General features: G+C 39.9%; 1 protein-coding gene across 2 annotated transcripts in view; it reads right to left on the minus strand.

Moving 5' to 3' along the window:
- Positions 1-17897, minus strand: part of MECOM (MDS1 and EVI1 complex locus) — a 590565-nt gene that overhangs the window by 50122 nt on the left and 522546 nt on the right. Inside the window, exons 1-2 of one of the 2 annotated variants that reach the window (XM_056565115.1) lie at positions 5049-5923; positions 2253-2387 (exon numbers count right to left, since the gene is read on the minus strand). Coding sequence is in view for 1 of the 2 variants with exons in the window: in XM_056565113.1 (XP_056421088.1) it covers positions 2253-2387 (135 nt within the window). In the remaining variant the exon portion in view is untranslated. Of the gene's footprint in view, positions 1-2252; positions 2388-5048; positions 5924-17897 lie in introns of those variants that run through there. The other variant, XM_056565113.1, reaches the window with a different exon arrangement.

Consider the following 17897-nt stretch of genomic DNA (forward strand, 5'->3'; position numbering starts at 1 on the left):
TATGACAATGCAGAATTTACAGAGACAAAACGTAACAGTAGCTACATAGCTGTTTTATGTCATAAATGCTGCGCTACAAAAGTGCAGATGACTAGTAGCAGGGGGTCAAGGTCAAATATCAAATCGGCACATCATTCAGATTCTCGGCATTGCAGGTTACTTGGGTGATAAGGAACGACATGCAGCAACTCTGGCTACCTACTAGATTATAAGCTCTTATGGTTTTCTTGTTCTAAAACTTATGTTAAAAATCTGTCTACATCTTATATGTTTTTGCATCATGGCACCGGATAACATTATACTTATTAGTAAGTACCTACTGGATATTCATCTGTATTTAGGAAATGAAAAAATATATATATTTTTCAGCCATTGTTTATTGCTAGAATTTTACACAACTGTACTCAGTAAACTCTTAAGGAGTTCTCTGTTCTTACAAAATGTAAAACATTTTAAAAACTTAATTTAAATTTCTTAAATATTCATAACATGTTCCTGTACATACATAAAATACATTTATTGTGATCTATGACACATTTCAATATAAACACCCGAGTATGAAATATGATCATCAACATCATCACTGCACATATTTTGTGTAATATTTAGCAGGAAGAACAGTATTCTCTAACTTTAAAAAAATATAGATATTATATTATATCATAATATAAGCCAGTTTAGAAAAAAAAAAAAGTCCAACTAAAAATAATTATCATGGCTACACAGCAACGAGTTTTACACTCTGGTGTTATAACAACCTGTGGCCACAATTTTACAAGCACATTTGGCATGAAATCCTGTTAGGAGACAAATTACTGCAGTTAATGCTAAGCTTTCAGACACTATGCAATTAGGAGGGCCAGAATATTAGGTCATGTATATGCCAGCATTGAACATTCCATCATCCTTTATAATCCGTCAGGAAACCGATCCAAATTATTTGTTTCTTCTACAAATATCAAGCAGTTTTACTCTAGATAATATGTTTAGAATATTTTATCCCAGATGGTGTTGACCGAGCAAAGCGTTAAATGTAGTCTTACATTTGAAAAGCCAAGTGTGAGGTTCTATTTTGGCATTCTGCATCATGAAATTTAAAGGGTTAAGCCGTAATAACAGGAGCTGGGGATGCGATTGTGGGAGGAAGTAAAGGCTTTTTTTTTGTGTCTGCAGAATCCTTTGCTGGAAGAAAAACTTTGGGGTGTGTATATGTTAATCTCATACCTCCAGCTGTCCCAAGCCTCCAACCTGTCCTTCAGTCAACCCTGTATTTATTAATGTAGGTCCGGCCTGAGAATCTGGTTATTGGTAATATGCCTATTCTGTTTCAGGTGGAGTGTAATGTTTGCTTGGGAGTTTCACAGGTGAGTTAAAGTAATTAGTGGTTAACAATTACTGCTGATCAAGTGTCTCCCATCTATACAGTGACATTGAATAATCTCTTACACAATGAGGGTGTTCATTATGTGAGGAGTACTGCTTATTCACCAGTTGGCAGATCTTAGTCTTCATGAAGAAGAATAAAAGGTCCTGGAGAACCTCTTAAGAAATCCCTTTCATCCTGCTCCTAAGAGCAGATTTCTCAGACTTGAACAGGACCAGGCCAAACCGCCTTAACCTCTCAAGTCCTGGAGAGGACAACAGCAGGGCGCCACGACAATAAATAAGTCACACAATCTGGAAATCATACCTAATATACAAAGAGCAAAAAGCCAGACTGAATGGCGTGTCATACCCTAAACACTTCCTGCAGAAATTATATATGATTGTTTACCTAAAAAACAAAATGCCAATACAGTAGAATTGTGCTACATTTACCTATTAATAGGAGAATTGTGAAAATGTAAAAAAATAAATAAACAGCCTGAAATTATGAAATTTCTAAAAACAAAATTTGGAATTAATTAACAATTAATATATTTGCACTGCAATGGTTCAATAGAATTTTTACTAAGGAAAATGTAATATTAGAAATGTCTTTTATATTAAATATAATATTATATAAATATATCAATGTGTTTGTTGTTTAAAATATTGAAAGTGGTTTAGTACATTTAAATACTAAAAATAAAAAAGTTACATTTTATTGTAAGTAAAACATTTTGCCCACGTAACTATTTTACCCTTAGTAAATGACATAAGTCAATGACATTAGTATTATTTAGACTACTGAAGAGCCCCAACCTATGATGAATAGGCAATTTCTATAACTGTACAGCTGGTAATAACATGGAATAAATAATGTGACATACCTGGTCATTTAGCTGATAGGGCACCAAATTGTGCTGATAGTAATATCCAGCAAATCTGATAAATTTCAGCCAGTTGCCTACATCTGGTTGACTGGCGTTGATGCAGAATTTCACATTACAATCTTCATCCAAGATCTAAAGAGAAAACACATTGGCATTCAGGTTAAACGGTGTCCCGTGTATAGGAAATCCTAGGATTTCATTGAAACTTGTTTGCTAGCACTGAAATATTTAAAGAAGGTTCTAGTGCACATTGCACGTAACTCGCACATGAATTTACATCTTGATCTCTTGGCTGCAGGAAGTTTTATTGTGTGCAGGAATTTGCAAACAAGGAGAAGCATTTGCTGTGAATAGAAGCACAAGATTGCAGAACAGAGCTGCCAGTCATTTCTGTATTTCTCCAACATGGATCACCTTCACTCTATAAACGCCACCTGACAATAAAAAAGATCTCCTTTTCTTTAAGAGACTATTTGCAGCCCTGAAGGGGTTAAGCCTTGTAATTATTCCAGCCCTAATTTGTAAGAATTCACATCAGATCTCCAGATTTCCTCCCAAGTCGTTTTTATTGCAGTCAACAATAAGCCAAATGTCTCCTAGAGGTTTAGAAAGTCTTCTGAATATCCACATTGCAAATGACAGTGTTATTATCCCCTGTCTTGTACGGACTTACTCTCTCATCACTAGAATTTATACCCCAGCTTGATGGGAATATAGTCATTGGGGTGTACTCAAAAGTAGTGAAATTAGGATTAACAATATTGAGGCAAACAATGGACAATGTATTTCAGTATTTGCTTTTTCCCCCAAAAACTCCTCAGCTTGTCATATCTGATATCACTATAGTTTATTATATTTACACTATATGTGCAGTTTTTTCTATTTATTTTTTTATTTTTATTTTTTAAAGTCTCCCTAATATTATAATTGCACAAAAGTCAGCTCTCCCTGTAGATGAATTCCTTATGGTTTCCTACTATTTCTTGTGTACAAAGAGCAGTCATAGCCCGGTATGGCCCATGCGAACCCCCGGCAGCAGTTGTAGGTCATTAACTATATAACCAGTTGAATAGGAGTAAGGCAGGGGCTTGTATGGAGGGCAGTGGGCGACTAAACCTCTCGAGCCGAAGCAATTAAAGTCCAGGGTACAATAGCCCTCTCCCCTATACAGCCCTCTTCATCCTTACAAAGCCTGCTTCTCAGTGTTAGTCTATTATAGGGTTAAAAGGAACACAATTTATACTGAAAAAGAAGTCTCAGCTCTAGACACAAGATGCCACATTTATAAACCTGATATAATAATAAAGAAAAAAAAAGTTACACTGTATCCTGCTCATAGTTTCTAACTTCTACAAAACTATGTGGAACTGTAGGCCCCAGCGACCGGATTCTGATGCTTTAAACTTAGTTCTCCTCTCTATGGATTCCTTTATTAAAGATAGAAATCCACAATAATAGGTCTGTAATAATAATAATATTATATTCTCAACTCAGTAGGGACTCATTAGTGTTATAGGTTGAACTTGATGGACTTTTTTTCAACCTTATGAACCATGTTACTATATATATATATATATATATATATATATATATATATATATATATACATACATACACACACACACTAATAATTATGAACTATGTTACTATATATATATATATATATACACACACACAATAATAATATTAATGTATACATAATAATAATAAATAATAAGTATATATTATTAATTATTAATATGTGTGTGTATATATATATATAACATAGTTCATAAGGTTGAAAAAAGTCCATCAAGTTCAACCTATAACCCTGATGAGTCCCTACTGAGTTGAGTATATATTATATTATTCATTACTACTACTACTAACCAATTGTTGTGGATTTCTATCTTTAATATAGGAATCCATAGAAAGGAGAACTACCTTTAAATTATTAATAATATATATTAGATTATTAATAATATTTATAATAACCAAAGTATGAGTGTAAACAAAACTGTAGCAGCATTGTAAGGTCTCCCCTTCTGCGCAAGTTGGATGATTAGATGTCATGATTCCCTTTTGACATATACAATTCAATGTCTATATTTACATCCTATAAAAACACATTTGAGTGGAGATAAACTTAGAGCAGCGCTTCCCAACTAGGGCACCTGCAGCTGTTGCAAAACTACAACTCCCAGCATGCCCGGACAGCCTTTGGCTGTCCGGGCATGCTGGGAGTTGTAGTTTTGCAACAGCTGCAGGCACCCTGGTTGGGAAACACTTCCTTCTAGAGAGATCTTGCTTTGCTACAGATTGTGCTGAGAGGCTGAGTATTAGGAGGATGGGTGTTGTAGTAGTTTTATTTTACCTCAGTGACTAGTTGGCAGTATCCTCTCTGTTTGGTAACTAGCAGCAGGTAAAAGCTGTGATCTCCCTGCACCTGATCTTCCTCCTGTCTCCCAGGGACTATCACATCACCTGGAGGATTTACTGCTAATACCCTGGATGAATGGCTTCATGCTGAGAAAGTGGCCTGACTGGTCTGAGTGTCCTGCAGACGAGTCGTTGTGTTTATCTGAATGTCACCAGCTAAAGATCACCAACAATACTCCAATTCCCAATATAGAGGTGTCTAGGTAAATAAGACAATAATAGAGAAGGCGCAGTGCACACCAAGCGCAGTCACTGGCAGGGAGTGAGTACACAACGCCTGGAACTTCACAGGGGAACTCCAAGTGTAACCACAAGTGCAGAGCACAGCCAAGAGCTAAGCCTCCACATCACAGTGCCAGAGAATTGCTCACTTACCTGAGGAGAAGGAAGCCCTGTCTGCTGGAGGCCGGCAGATCCCAGAGAAGTGTCAGCACCAGGATCCTGCTCCGGACACCTCCCTTTTCTCTCACTTTCTTTGCTCTTATCAGCCAGACACCAGCAGCCAGCACTGTCCTCGCTGGAACCCCCCACTGAGAGTCTGCTCCAAGTCTGCACCAGTCCTGCAGGAAATCTGAGGGAGGGTGGAGGGGGGATAACTCCTAAAGGATTTCCCCTCTATAATGTCATGTCCAAGGCAGAATCCCTAATCTGTCCAAGTAACATCAGTCCTCCTGGAAGTCCTCCTAGTCCTGGAATGATGATATGTCCCAGGATGGAGCTAGGAGGCTGCAGATCCCCCTTCAGACTGAGATGCCATCCCCTTCCCAAGTCTTCTCTGGGAAGTTCTCTATGTGACTGGTGAAGTGTCTATAAAGAGGATGAGAGCGGCCATCCAGAAAGAGGAGGAGAGGGGTCCACAGCTATCTCACCGCACAGACACTGGCTCCTCTCTCAGGACTTTTCTTAAAGTGACAGCAGCAGCCTCCTGTAGAAGAAGAGGTCACTAAAAGGTCGCTAAAGACTCCTATAGGACACTGTGATTACAGATGCACCATCCCCTTCAGCATGTCCATTCCATCCAGGCGACCAGCGACCAATGGGGAGATCTGGGGTGGGTGGATTTCATTCTTACAGGGAAATCTCGTCTCTTTAGCTCTTGGAGGAGTCTTTTCAGTGTGAGAGTCCTGTTCCATCATTACTAGTGGACCAGAAACTGGTCAGGGGAACCCAAGGAGGTCCCAATCGCTCCTAAAATCCTCTACATACTACAGGGTTTTCCCAGCCAGGGTGCCTCCAGCTGTTGCAAAACTACAACTCCCAGCATGCCCAGACAGCCTTCGGCTGTCTGGGCATGCTGGGAGTTGTAGTTTTGCAACCCCTGGCTGGGCAACACTGATCTACAATATAAGGTTACTGATACCTACATGGAAGATAAATGCGTCAGCAAGACATTAGGACGGCGATCACACCGCACAAAGGGTTAAACGAGTTTTACAAGCAGTGACTTTCTCTCGTGTAAATCAGATAATGAATGGCTTAATTGGCCGAAAACAAACACAGGTGTTTATTTAGTTAGTTAGTTACTTGTGAATTTGTTTATTTTTTTTTTTATTTAGTTATTTATTTATTTAGTCAGTTACTTGTATATTTGTTTTTTATTTATTTAGTTAGTTATTTAGTTAGTCACTTGTATATTTGTTTATTATTTATTTAGTTAGTCACTTGTATATTTGTTATTATTATTTATTTGCATGTTTATTTTTGATTTATTTGTATGTTTGTTTTTAAATTAAGTTTATTATTTCTTTGTACATTTATTTTTTATTTGTATGTTTATTTATTAGCCTGTTTGTTTTTCTATTTATTTATTTTACATTGCTGCAAGGGACAGAATTTGGAACATTTCTTTGTTTTTTATGCCCTGTCATTTCTATCCTGATCCTAAAACGATATGAAAAAAATAAATCGTTCTCTCGTTCTCTCTCTCTCTCTCTCTCTCTCTCTCTCTCTCTCTCTCTCTCTCTCTCTTTTTTTTCATATTCTTTCCTGTTTTATTAACACACAAGACCCCTCTGAAGATCAGATAATGAAATGTCTGATGTCCACCATGTTTCTGTTGGCTCCCACTTTATAAGTATGGTAAAGAATGTCCGATCTCATAAATGGGCACTGTTATAAAGTGCTATTTATTTAGGAGGAGGGGGGCTGCTTTCTTGACAAGAGATGATGATTAATTTGTCTCAGCAGACTGTTATCTGTGACATTGAACTGCTGCTTTAGATAATGGCCATTGTTTCTGGAAAATCACACAGCAATGCTAGGTAAGACAGGAAAAATCCTTTGTAAATAACCTTAGAACTGGCCAGAGATTCCCATAGACTTGGGTGCTTGAGAACCTTAAAGAGGTCCCGGTTTGCTGGCCATTGGTTTCCTGCCCTCCCTCATCTCGCCCATTGTTGGAGAGTTTCTTTTCTGATTTTTTTTTTATTTAGCCATAAATTGGAGCAGCTCTGGCTATGAGCTATTTTCTTCCTGTCAGGATGAGGGATTTGTTTTATGATGCATTGTGTATTAAATACAAGTAATCTGGGAAACTGATTGCTTGAGTCTATAGGTCTGATCCTAGATGATGATAGGGGTAACCCCCCTCTCCCCTCCACTTTCTGAAAAGAAGGAAATGTTGCTGGCTATTGCTATCAGTAAAGGCCACTGAAATGGCTGGGATCTTGTGAAAAGGGCATGGAGATTTCTTCTTTCTCACTTAGTTTAGGGTGGAGAATCACAGCTTCAGCCTAATGGATTTTACCTTCAATCCCATGTACTCCCAGCAGGTGGCGCTGCTTCCTGGCATAAATAAAGAAGCTACAGTGTAACTGGTGCTACTAATACCAAATATTCGTAAACTCTCACACGACACCCAATAACACATGCAGTAAAAAGACCTACACTAACTCTTTCCATGCTGGAAACACACTTCCCAGCAACCCCCCCACCCTCCCCTGCTGTGGTTATGTAACAGTTTACACTTATGGTTCTGCTACATGAGGTGTAGTCTGACAGAGATTGGAGAATGGAGGTAATGAAGGAGTTAATTTAATAGTACTGTATAGACACATTTCCTTCTCTAGTTGATGTGGAACTACAACTTGCAACATATCTGGCACTTGTGAAGCTACTGTGTATGGGGCACCCAGATCATAGTGTTGCTCACGAATATTCGCAATTTGAATTTTATTCGCGAAGATCGCATATTCGCAAATATTTGCGAATATAGCACTATATATTCGAAATTACGAATATTCATTTATTTATTTTTTTTTCACAGTACACATCACAGTGATCATCCTGTGGTCTAAAGAAGGCTCTAATACTACTGTGAGACCGCCGGGCGATTATTCGCATATGCGAATATTCGCGAATATTGATCCCACCCTTCTGCTGCTTCTATCAAGTAACACTGGTATACCTGCTATAAAGTTCATACATTTTCACATATGCGAATTTACGCATCTGTGAAAAAAAAAACACGAATATTACCAATATGAAAATTTAGCGAATATATGACGAATATTCATCCATATAGTCGTGAAATATCGCGAATTCGAATATGGCCTATGCCGCTCAACACTAGTCATAGTCTCTATGACCTAAAGATCAGCATTATAATAAGAACATGGTTGAAGGGGAGTCTTGTTAGGTTAGAGCAGTGGTGTCCAAACTGTGGCCCTCCAGCTGTTGCAAAACTACAACACCCAGCATGCCCGGACAGCCAACGGCTGTCCGGGCATGCTGGGTGTTGTAGTTTTGCAACAGCTGGAGGGCCACTGTTTGGACACCACTTGGTTAGAGTCTCACATTGCTGAAATTCTGCAGATTTTCTGCAGATGAATTTTTGTGCACAATGGCCAGCATTTATCATTGTAGGTGTAAGTGAAGCATTTTTCTACACCTTTGTTTTGTGCGCTGGTAATGTGTAGCAGCACCAAAATTCATTAAATAGTCACAGAGCATTTGATACATTTTGTGAAGGTCACATTTTCTGAAATTTCTCTCTTCACATCAAAAAGCTAAGCTAAGTCTGGGCTGGTGTAGTTTTAGAGACTTTTCAGTGGCTTAGCGCTTTTTTGTGCCTTTTCACAAAAAGGCGCAGTTGATAAAACCCGTCCATATCACGTGTATTGCCAAAATCAGTGGATTGCAACTGAAAATCAGCAGAAATGTGTATAAACCAGGTGCAAAATAAGGCGCAAAAAACCCTGCTTGCTCCTTTTTGCGCCTTTTCTAGACACAAAAAACAGTCTAAAGACAATGATAAATGTCGGCCAATATGTGCAGCATTTACTGTAGCAGCAAAGTGAACAAGACTGTTTCAAATCTCAGCCACACTCTGCAGATAAGATCCACATCCAAGCAGAAATGGCATGCGGTGTGGTGTTGTGTGTGCTGCAGAATTTATGTGCAGATTTTCTCTACTGATTTTATTGGGAAAGGGAAATTTCTGTAATAAATTTAAGGTGTCACCAAATCTGCAGGTAAAGATTTTTAAACACACGAGGAAATTTATCAAGGATTTTTTTTTCTTTTTGCCAATTTTTTATTTGTTTTTGTTAAAGCATTAACTGTTTTAAGATGTACCTAATGTAAGGAAGCAAGGCTTTTAATAAATTTGGCACATCATCGTCTCTTTTGAGTTTGAAACCTTTGCTGGTTAGGAGCTGAAGTAGATTTCAGGCATAACTTACAACAATTTCCGGTGTAAATAATGTAAATAATCGAAAATCTATTAGGCTGCGGAAGGACACACCACTTCTCCTGGTCCCTCCTCTCTTTTACAAGTGGAAAAAGGATATATATATATATATATATATATATATGCAAAATGAGGTGTTAGAAAAATTAGTGACCTCTGTATGTCAGAAAAAAAAAGGATGCAGTAGTGTTGGAAAAAATGTATTTAACAAAATTTATATTTTTTATAACAAATTTTTTATTAATTTTTAAACAGGGATCAATTTATGTGGCCACTAAAAATGTAGCCGACAATAATAAAAAATGTAGTGTGTGTGTTTTTCACATTTTTTTTCTTAATTGTTTTTATTTTTTAGGTAGTACTACTACTCCCAGCATTGGACAGACTGTTCCATGACGGAAGTAATAGTTTGTGTACTAATAGACAGATTGCCCCGGGTGTCACTCCTGACACCCGATGCGATCGTCCATAATATAGCAGAGATGCGGAGTGGCTCCATACGGCACTCGCATCTCTGCACTATACTCCAGGTCGGCCAGTGATATGAATAGAAATTCACATCACTCATTCATATTTTCCAGCCAATCACAGCTCTCAGCGTGAAATATGCGAGTGCAGGAGGAAGCCGCTCCGCATCTCAGGGATGAAGGATGATCGCAACGGGTGTCAGGAGTGACACCTGCTGTGATCTGTCTTTAACTGCAGGTACTACTGCTGCTAACATGGGGCACGCTCTGCTCCATGCTGGGAGCTGTAGTACCTGCATTAATAGACAGATCGCAGCAAGTGTCCCTCCTGACACCTGCTGTGATCCTACAGTATAATGTATAGATGCGGCCGGCCGCTTTTCTATGGTCCCCTGCACTGATGTATATATACCCCTATTCATATTTCCCACAGAGAATTGTGATTGGCTGGAACCATCTGGCCAATCACAGCTCTGTGGGAAATATGAATAGGTATATATATATGTCAGTGCAGGGGACCATAGAAGAGAGGCCGGCCGCATCTATACATTATATAGGAGGATTGCAATGGGCCCAGGGCGATCTGTCAATTAGTACAGGTACTACTACTCCCATCATGGAACAGTGTGTTCCATGCTGGGTGTAGTAGTACTACCTAAAAAATGTAAAAAATGTAAAAAAAAAAAAAAAGTGAAAAGCACACACACACTCCATTTTTTTTAATTGTTGGTTACATTTTTAGTGCCCTGCCTGCACACATAAATTGATCCCTGTGTCCCTGTTTAAAAATTTATAGAAATTTCATTATAATAAAGATACATTTCGTTAAATAAAATTTTTTCCATCACTACTGTATCTTTTTTAATATTTTTTTTAATGGTACCCCTTTTTTAATGGTACCCTAGAAATGTTGTTAAAAAAGGTATCTCCAACACTTTTTTGGATCGCTAAAGTCCACAAAAGAATAAAAAACACCTGCAAAAATGCCAAAGTTAAAACCCACATGTCATTTTTCTCGGCACTCCCATAAACTTCTATGGGAGAAAAACACTACGATTTCGGGGGGCAAAAATGCCACAGGCTTATCATGCTGCGGCTTTGCAAAACCGCCATGGAGCTGAAAGATGCCAAAAGAGTGAAAAAACGCCAAAAGGATTAAAAACAATGCCAAACTGAAAAACGCTAAATGTTTAGTTTTTTTCCCCGCAAAAAAACAAATGGAAACTTAGCCTTACTGAGGAAATCCATGTCAAACACACCCTCTGGCAGATCATACTAGTTTCAGGCTTATCAACTCTTCATCAGGGGTAACATCTACAGTGGGCAAACTGCCTACAGAGGGTCAAATTTATAGGGACAAACTACTATGTAAGGTGACAAACTACCTACAGTAAGGTCCTACCTACAGGGGGAAAACTATAGGGGGTCTAGTATACAGGGGGTAAATTACATACGAGAGGTGGGACTACAGGGGCAAGCTACACCCGGTTTCTGCCATCACTTAAGGTTTAGTAAATGGAGTTCTGTAGTGAAAGATAACTTTTCCCCTATCCAAAGTATAGGAGATAAGTTACAGATCATGAGGAGTCCGACCGTTTAGACCCCCACAATCTCCTGAACGGGGCCCCGGCAGTCTGTTGGAAGGTGGTGTGGCAACCCCTTTAATTAAATGTTTAACCAAGTTTATAAATTTTTAGACTGATGGGGCCATGACTGATCACATAAATTCAACCTTTGCAGTGGGTTGAATTGGCTTCAAGTCTCCAAAATCTGGCTTGTCATAATTCAAAATGTGATTCTACAGATTCCTTTAAACAATGACTGCTATGTTGAAGGAACCAAACAAATATGATCATACTTTATTATCTTCTTACATGTAAAATACATGTGAGATGACATTTTTAAGGCATACCTCAGGAACCTCAGACATACCTATTTGGATTTTGTACAAGATGGAGCTGCAATACAGTTGTGTGCATGTTTGTGGTGATAAGGCTGCATTGGGTGACCTCTAGAATCTGGAGCCAACTTTTACAACAAGTCTACCTTATACAATCCCTGGCAAAAATTTGGTAATGACCATGATTTGACGTTCATCCAGTTTATTTACTTTATAGCAAGTAAAAACTTCACAGATATGACCAATATTATTACAGTGAAACCTATTTGAGACTACCACCCAAAATTATACAATTGGTCTTGTAGGGGGTGGTCTTCTCAAATAATGCTTAATAAATGTGGAACTGAAAATTTGGTCTAGATAATTAGTTGGTCTTTTTTTTACAGAGGTCGTCTTCTGCAGAGGTTTTGCTGCATTTAACTCCTTAACGATGCAGAACGTATATTTACGTCCTGCGCCGGCTCCCATGATATAACGCAGGGTCATATCAGGTTGGTCCTGGCGGCCATCAATGGCCGGGACCCACGGCTAATACCGGACATCACCGATCGTGGTGATGCCCAGTATTAACCCTTCAGATCAAAAAGTCCAATCAAAACAAAAATGGTACCGCTAAAAACTTCAGATCACGGCACAAAAAATTAGCTCTCATACATCCCCATATGTGGAAAAATAAAAAAGTTATAGGGGTCAGAAGATGACAATTTTAAACGTATACATTTTCCTGCATGTAGTTATGATTTTTTCCAGAAGTACGACAAAATCAAACCTATATAAGTAGGGTATCATTTTAATCGTATGGACCTACAGAATAAAGATAAGGTATAATTTTTACCTAAAAATACACTGCGTAAAAACGGCAGCCCCCAAAATTTACAAAATGGCATTTTTCCTTCATTTTTGTCACACAATTTTTTTTTTTTTCTGTTTCGCCGTGGACTTAATGTCATGGTAAAATGACTAATGTCACTGCAAAGTAGTATTCACGGGGCAAAAAATAAGCAAAATATGGATTTTTAGGGGGAAAATTTCAAGGGTTGTGATTTTTAAAAGGTAAGGAGGAAAGAACGAAAATGCAGAAACTGAAAAATGCTGAGTCCTTAAAGGGGTACTCCGGTGCTTACACATCTTATCCTCTATCCAAAGGATAGGGGATAAGATGCCTGATCGCGGGAGTCCCGCCGCTGGGGACACCCGTGATCATGCATGCGGCACCCCGTTTGTAATCAGTCCCCGGAGCGTGTTCGCTCCGGGACTGATTACGGTCGACCGCAGGGTCGGAGGCGTGTGACATCACGCCTCCGCCCCCGTGTGACGTCATGCTCCGCCCATCAATGCAAGCCTACGGGAGGGGGCATGATAGCTATTATGCCCCCTCCTGTAGGCTTGCATTGAGGGGCAGAGCGTGACGTGACACGGGGGCGGGGGCGTGACGTCACACGCCGCCGGACCTGCAGTTGACCGTAATCAGTCCCGGAGCGAACATGCTCCGGGGACTGATTACAAACGGGATGCCGCGTGCATGATCCCGGGGGTCCCCAGCTGCGGGACTCCCGCGATCAGGCATCTTATCCCCTATCCTTTGGATAGGGGATAAGATGTGTAGGCACCGGAGTACCCCTTTAAGGGGTTAAAGGGAATCTGTCAGCTCTGTATGAGGTATGGGGCTGCAGATGCCATCAGTTAGGACATAGGGAGAAGGAAAAGACCCTACCTGTTTACTGTGGTCATAGGTTGTAAACTTATGATGCAGCAAGGCTGGGTGAACCCCAGGGAGGAGGAGAACTGCTGTGACTAGGCACACCTCTCAGACTGTTTCCCTGAAGTAGAGGGAAAAGTGGATCCCATGCCAAAAGAATTTAAATCAGGCTTTTTAGCAGGAAAAAGGGGTATAGATAAGCAAAAGGATACACTGGCCTAGTTATCGGGAATTTGGGCAAAACTTTCTTTTTTATCTTCTAATCCCTTCCATTTTGCAAATGAAACTCAAGTGTCCAGGGGGCGTTCCCCAGCATGGAAAGAGCCCACATAAAAACAATCTATGTTCTCTTTATCTAGTGGCTGTCAAAAGGTGTAGGCAGAAGCCAGTGGGTCAGGGAGTGGTGATAAAGAAGACATAGGGGGAGATTTATCAAAACCTGTCCAGCGGAAAAGTTGTTGAGTTGCCCATAGCAACCAATCAGATCGCTTATTTAATTTTTTGAAAAGGTCTCAGAAAAATGAAAGAAACAATCTGATTAATTTCTATGGGCAACTCGGAAACTTTTCCTCCCAATAGGTTTTGATAAATCTCCCCCATAGTTTGGGATTACTTGGGCTTTTGCTGTTCTCTGGAACAATCCCTGGGCACATTAGCCTTATTTACGTAATAACTAAAATGCACCATGGAGCTAAACGAAAGATATGCCCAACATCCTGATAACTAGAATAGCATAGCCATGTGCTTATTTACACCCATATTTTCCTACTGACAGGTCCACTTTAAGCCACCAAAAAAGCCCACGGAGGAGCAAAAAAAAAAAAAAAAAAGAAAGTCCTAGCTGGTTTTTGTGTTGACAATTTCTTCCTCAATATTTTTTCCATTAATTTTTCCTCTACTTGGTCTAAAAAAAAACCCATTTGCTTCATAATTTATTTTATTCACATTGGTTTGAAATATGTTTCATGAAGCCAGAATGTACCGCTAAATATGCGACTCATTCTAAGCCAGTGTTTCACAACCAGGGTGCTGCCAACTGTTGCAAAACTACAACTCCCAGCATGCCCGGACAGCCGAAGGCTGTCCGGGCATGCTGGAAGTTGTAGTTTTGCAACAGCTGGAGGCTCCCTGATCGGGGAAACACTCTGCTTAGCCATAATGCTGCTGTGTGATACTACCTAAACCAAAAGTCCCAAAAAACTCCAACCAATCCATAAAAAACGTAAGTTAAACACTAGTGTGAAACGATCATTACTGTGTGATACATTTGTCTATCTTGTGGTAGTACTCACAATGAACACATTTGTAAAAGTGCCAAAATGTGTAAAAATGCCTCGATATACCATACATATATATTATAAATATTAAATATCTATTATATATTTAAATAAATATATGTAGAATATATATATATATATATATATATATATATATGCAGAATAATGTCTAAAAATAATGTATAAAAATCAAGTTTAATTTAAACTCATTTTGAAGCATTCTTCTTTATCTCAGAAATCAGCAATGAAATGCTCTGCTTGTTGTCTACACGTAATTGTTTCACAATAGCGATTATCCTGAAGTCAACCACTCTGTGTCATTTCCCAAGCTGTTCTGCTAGAATGGTCAGAGTAGGGATGCCCTCAGTGAACTGATAGGTATCCTTCTGCCCCAATGCCCTGAGGAGAAGAGGAAAAGGAAAGAGCTTTTAGGAAACCTGGAGCCAGTTAATGAGCCCCAGCTCCGGTGTTAAATTCAGTTCATCCTATGGGAGTATCAGGGGTCTATGTCCATCACATCAAGACACACAAATGCCTGTTCCCCCTCAGTATACTACTACTCAAAAATCTGTTCCTCCTCTGGCCTCCAGTCAATTCTACTACAACTCACTCCCAGCATTGTTCAATCGGATGGTAACTCCAGACACATCATTGAGATGATCCATCATAATTCTTTTGTATTTTATTTTGATTCATACTGATTTTATTTTGCCTGCATAATAGATGTAAACATATGTATATACCATACAAGTAAAATTTTACATACAACTATAGCATATGTGTTTCTGCAGGTTGAGTCAAGAGTTATGAATTTTTGGACGGATAATGATAAGGTCAGATCAATCTGAGGGTAAAATGCACGGACTGTCCACCCGGAAAACACAGGCGGGTTTTCCGCACATTTGAAAGTTCTGGCGGGCTCTAGGATCGCTGGGAAAATACGTCAATGCATTTCCGGGTGAAATCCACAGAAAGCATAGACAAGTCTATTCTTTCTGTCGATGCAGGAATCAGAATTTTCATGGCAAAAACATCTGCCGTTTGAACCATGCAGCGGAATCCCATAAAATTAGAATTCCACCGTGTAAACATACCATAAAGGGTCATATCCTCAGCTGTGGCATGTGCAAGTACTGTGCAGAGTACCTAAGGATCCATAGTACAGATTAATGCTGCATGCTCTGTGCCACCAAATGGTGCATTATCCAAAGGGTAGAATAGCTCTTCTTGCTCCAGCGCCAGTGCAATGCATTGCTAAGGCAAACAGCACTCATTGGTAATGTTATCAGTTAGGGCATTTGGACGCTATGCCAACCGCATGCTTATTTGATCATTCCCAAAAGCCTTCTTAAACCAGGTAAAAGCCTCCTGAGCCTTAGCTTCAATTGTCCTCCTGGAATCTATCTCAGCCACTGCTTACTGCTTATTCTGCCTCAGTGTATTTTGACCCAGTCCTGATATTCCTAACTCTTCATTTGCTCCACCTCTTGGATTTTTCATTATCTCTGTGTGTTTTCCAGCTTTATCCTCTGGCACCAACTCATGGCTTTGCTCCTGGTTTTATTCCTAGCTTGTGATCACCTAGCTCTTACTATGTCAGACTACCCTCCAGTAAGTGTCATTGCCACTACATAATGCTAACAATTGGTGAATACTCTGAAGACCATACTTTTTTTTATAGGGACTTTAGGTAAAGAACACGAGAGTCCCTAAAACCACGCACCTTAGTTTAGTTAGCACAAGTCTTATTGCAGTGTCATTGTTATATTCGAGGTACAGCTTGTCACATAGAGACAATGCTACAAGGGGGAAACATATTAAAATGCAACACAAGATGGATATGGTCACGTGGGTGCGACCTAACATTAAGTGTCTGACCAAAATTTGGGTGAGTTACTATCCAAAATATTTGCGGTCCATATTTTGGATCTTGCTGTATGTTGACTGAGGAATAGATGAAACCTTTCCCCTATTGAAGCATTGATTGTCTACCCTTACAGTACCTTCTGATCTACATTAAGCTCTTACAACCTGCAGGTAGTAAGTTGCCACATTAAGCTGCTATAGTTTTATAAGTATTATACATGATATGACACTAGCCACTTATCATGGTCCATTGCATTGACATGTTCTGCCACAGCGAGATCAATATAGATAGTAGCAAACAGAGATGAGCGCATTTAAAAAAAAAATTATTCAGTTGATTCGCTGAATTTTCCCCAAAAAATTGGTTCAATACAAATTTATTTGTGGTGAATCTGTATTAAAAATGGCTATATCTGCCCTACAGAGAGCCTCGATAGGGGTGTAGAAAACTTTTCCTTGCTGTAACGTGCATGGAGTGTGTGCTGGGTAAGTGAAATAATACAGTTTTTCAGTATGACATGCAGATTAGAGGCGACGCTATTAGAATCACTGTCGCAGAGCGGCAGAATGACAGAGCCTGGAGGTGGCATCAGTATGAGGAGACCATATAGTGGCTGAATGACACCGCATAGAAATGGTGGAAGCATGAATAGACCATATAGTGGCTGAATGACACAGCCTGGAGTTGGCATCAGCATGAGGAGCCCATAAAGTGGCTGAATGACACAGCCTGGAGTTGGCAGCAGCATGAGGAGACCATATAGTGGCTGAATGACACAGCCTGGAGTTGGTGGCAGCATGAGGAGACCATATAGTGGCTGAATGACAAAGCCTGAAGTTGGTGGCTGCATGAAGAGAGCATATAGTGGCTGAATGACACTTCCTGGAGTTGGAGGCAGCAAGCGCAGACCATATAGTGGCTGAATGACACAGCATAGAGATGGTGGAAGCATGAATAGACCATATAGTGGCTGAATGACACAGCCTGGAGTTGGCATCGGCATGAGGAGCCCATAAAGTGGCTGAATGACACAGCCTGGAGTTGGCAGCAGCATGAGGAGACCAAATAGTGGCTGAATGACACAGCCTTGAGGTGGCGGCAGCATGTGGAAACCATATAGTGGCTGAATGACAGAGCCTGGAGGTGCCGGAGGCCTGAGGAGACCATGTAGTTACAGAATGAGACAGCCTGGAGGTGGCAGCAGCATGAGGAGAATATATGGTGGCAGAATGAGACAGCCTGGATCTGGCATCAGCATGAGGAGAACATATGGTGGCAGTATGAGACAGCCTGGAGGTGGCATCAGCATCATCAGGAATCCTGA

The sequence above is a fragment of the Hyla sarda genome, chromosome 3 (assembly GCF_029499605.1).
Source record: "Hyla sarda isolate aHylSar1 chromosome 3, aHylSar1.hap1, whole genome shotgun sequence".
Lineage (NCBI taxonomy): Eukaryota > Metazoa > Chordata > Amphibia > Anura > Hylidae > Hyla > Hyla sarda.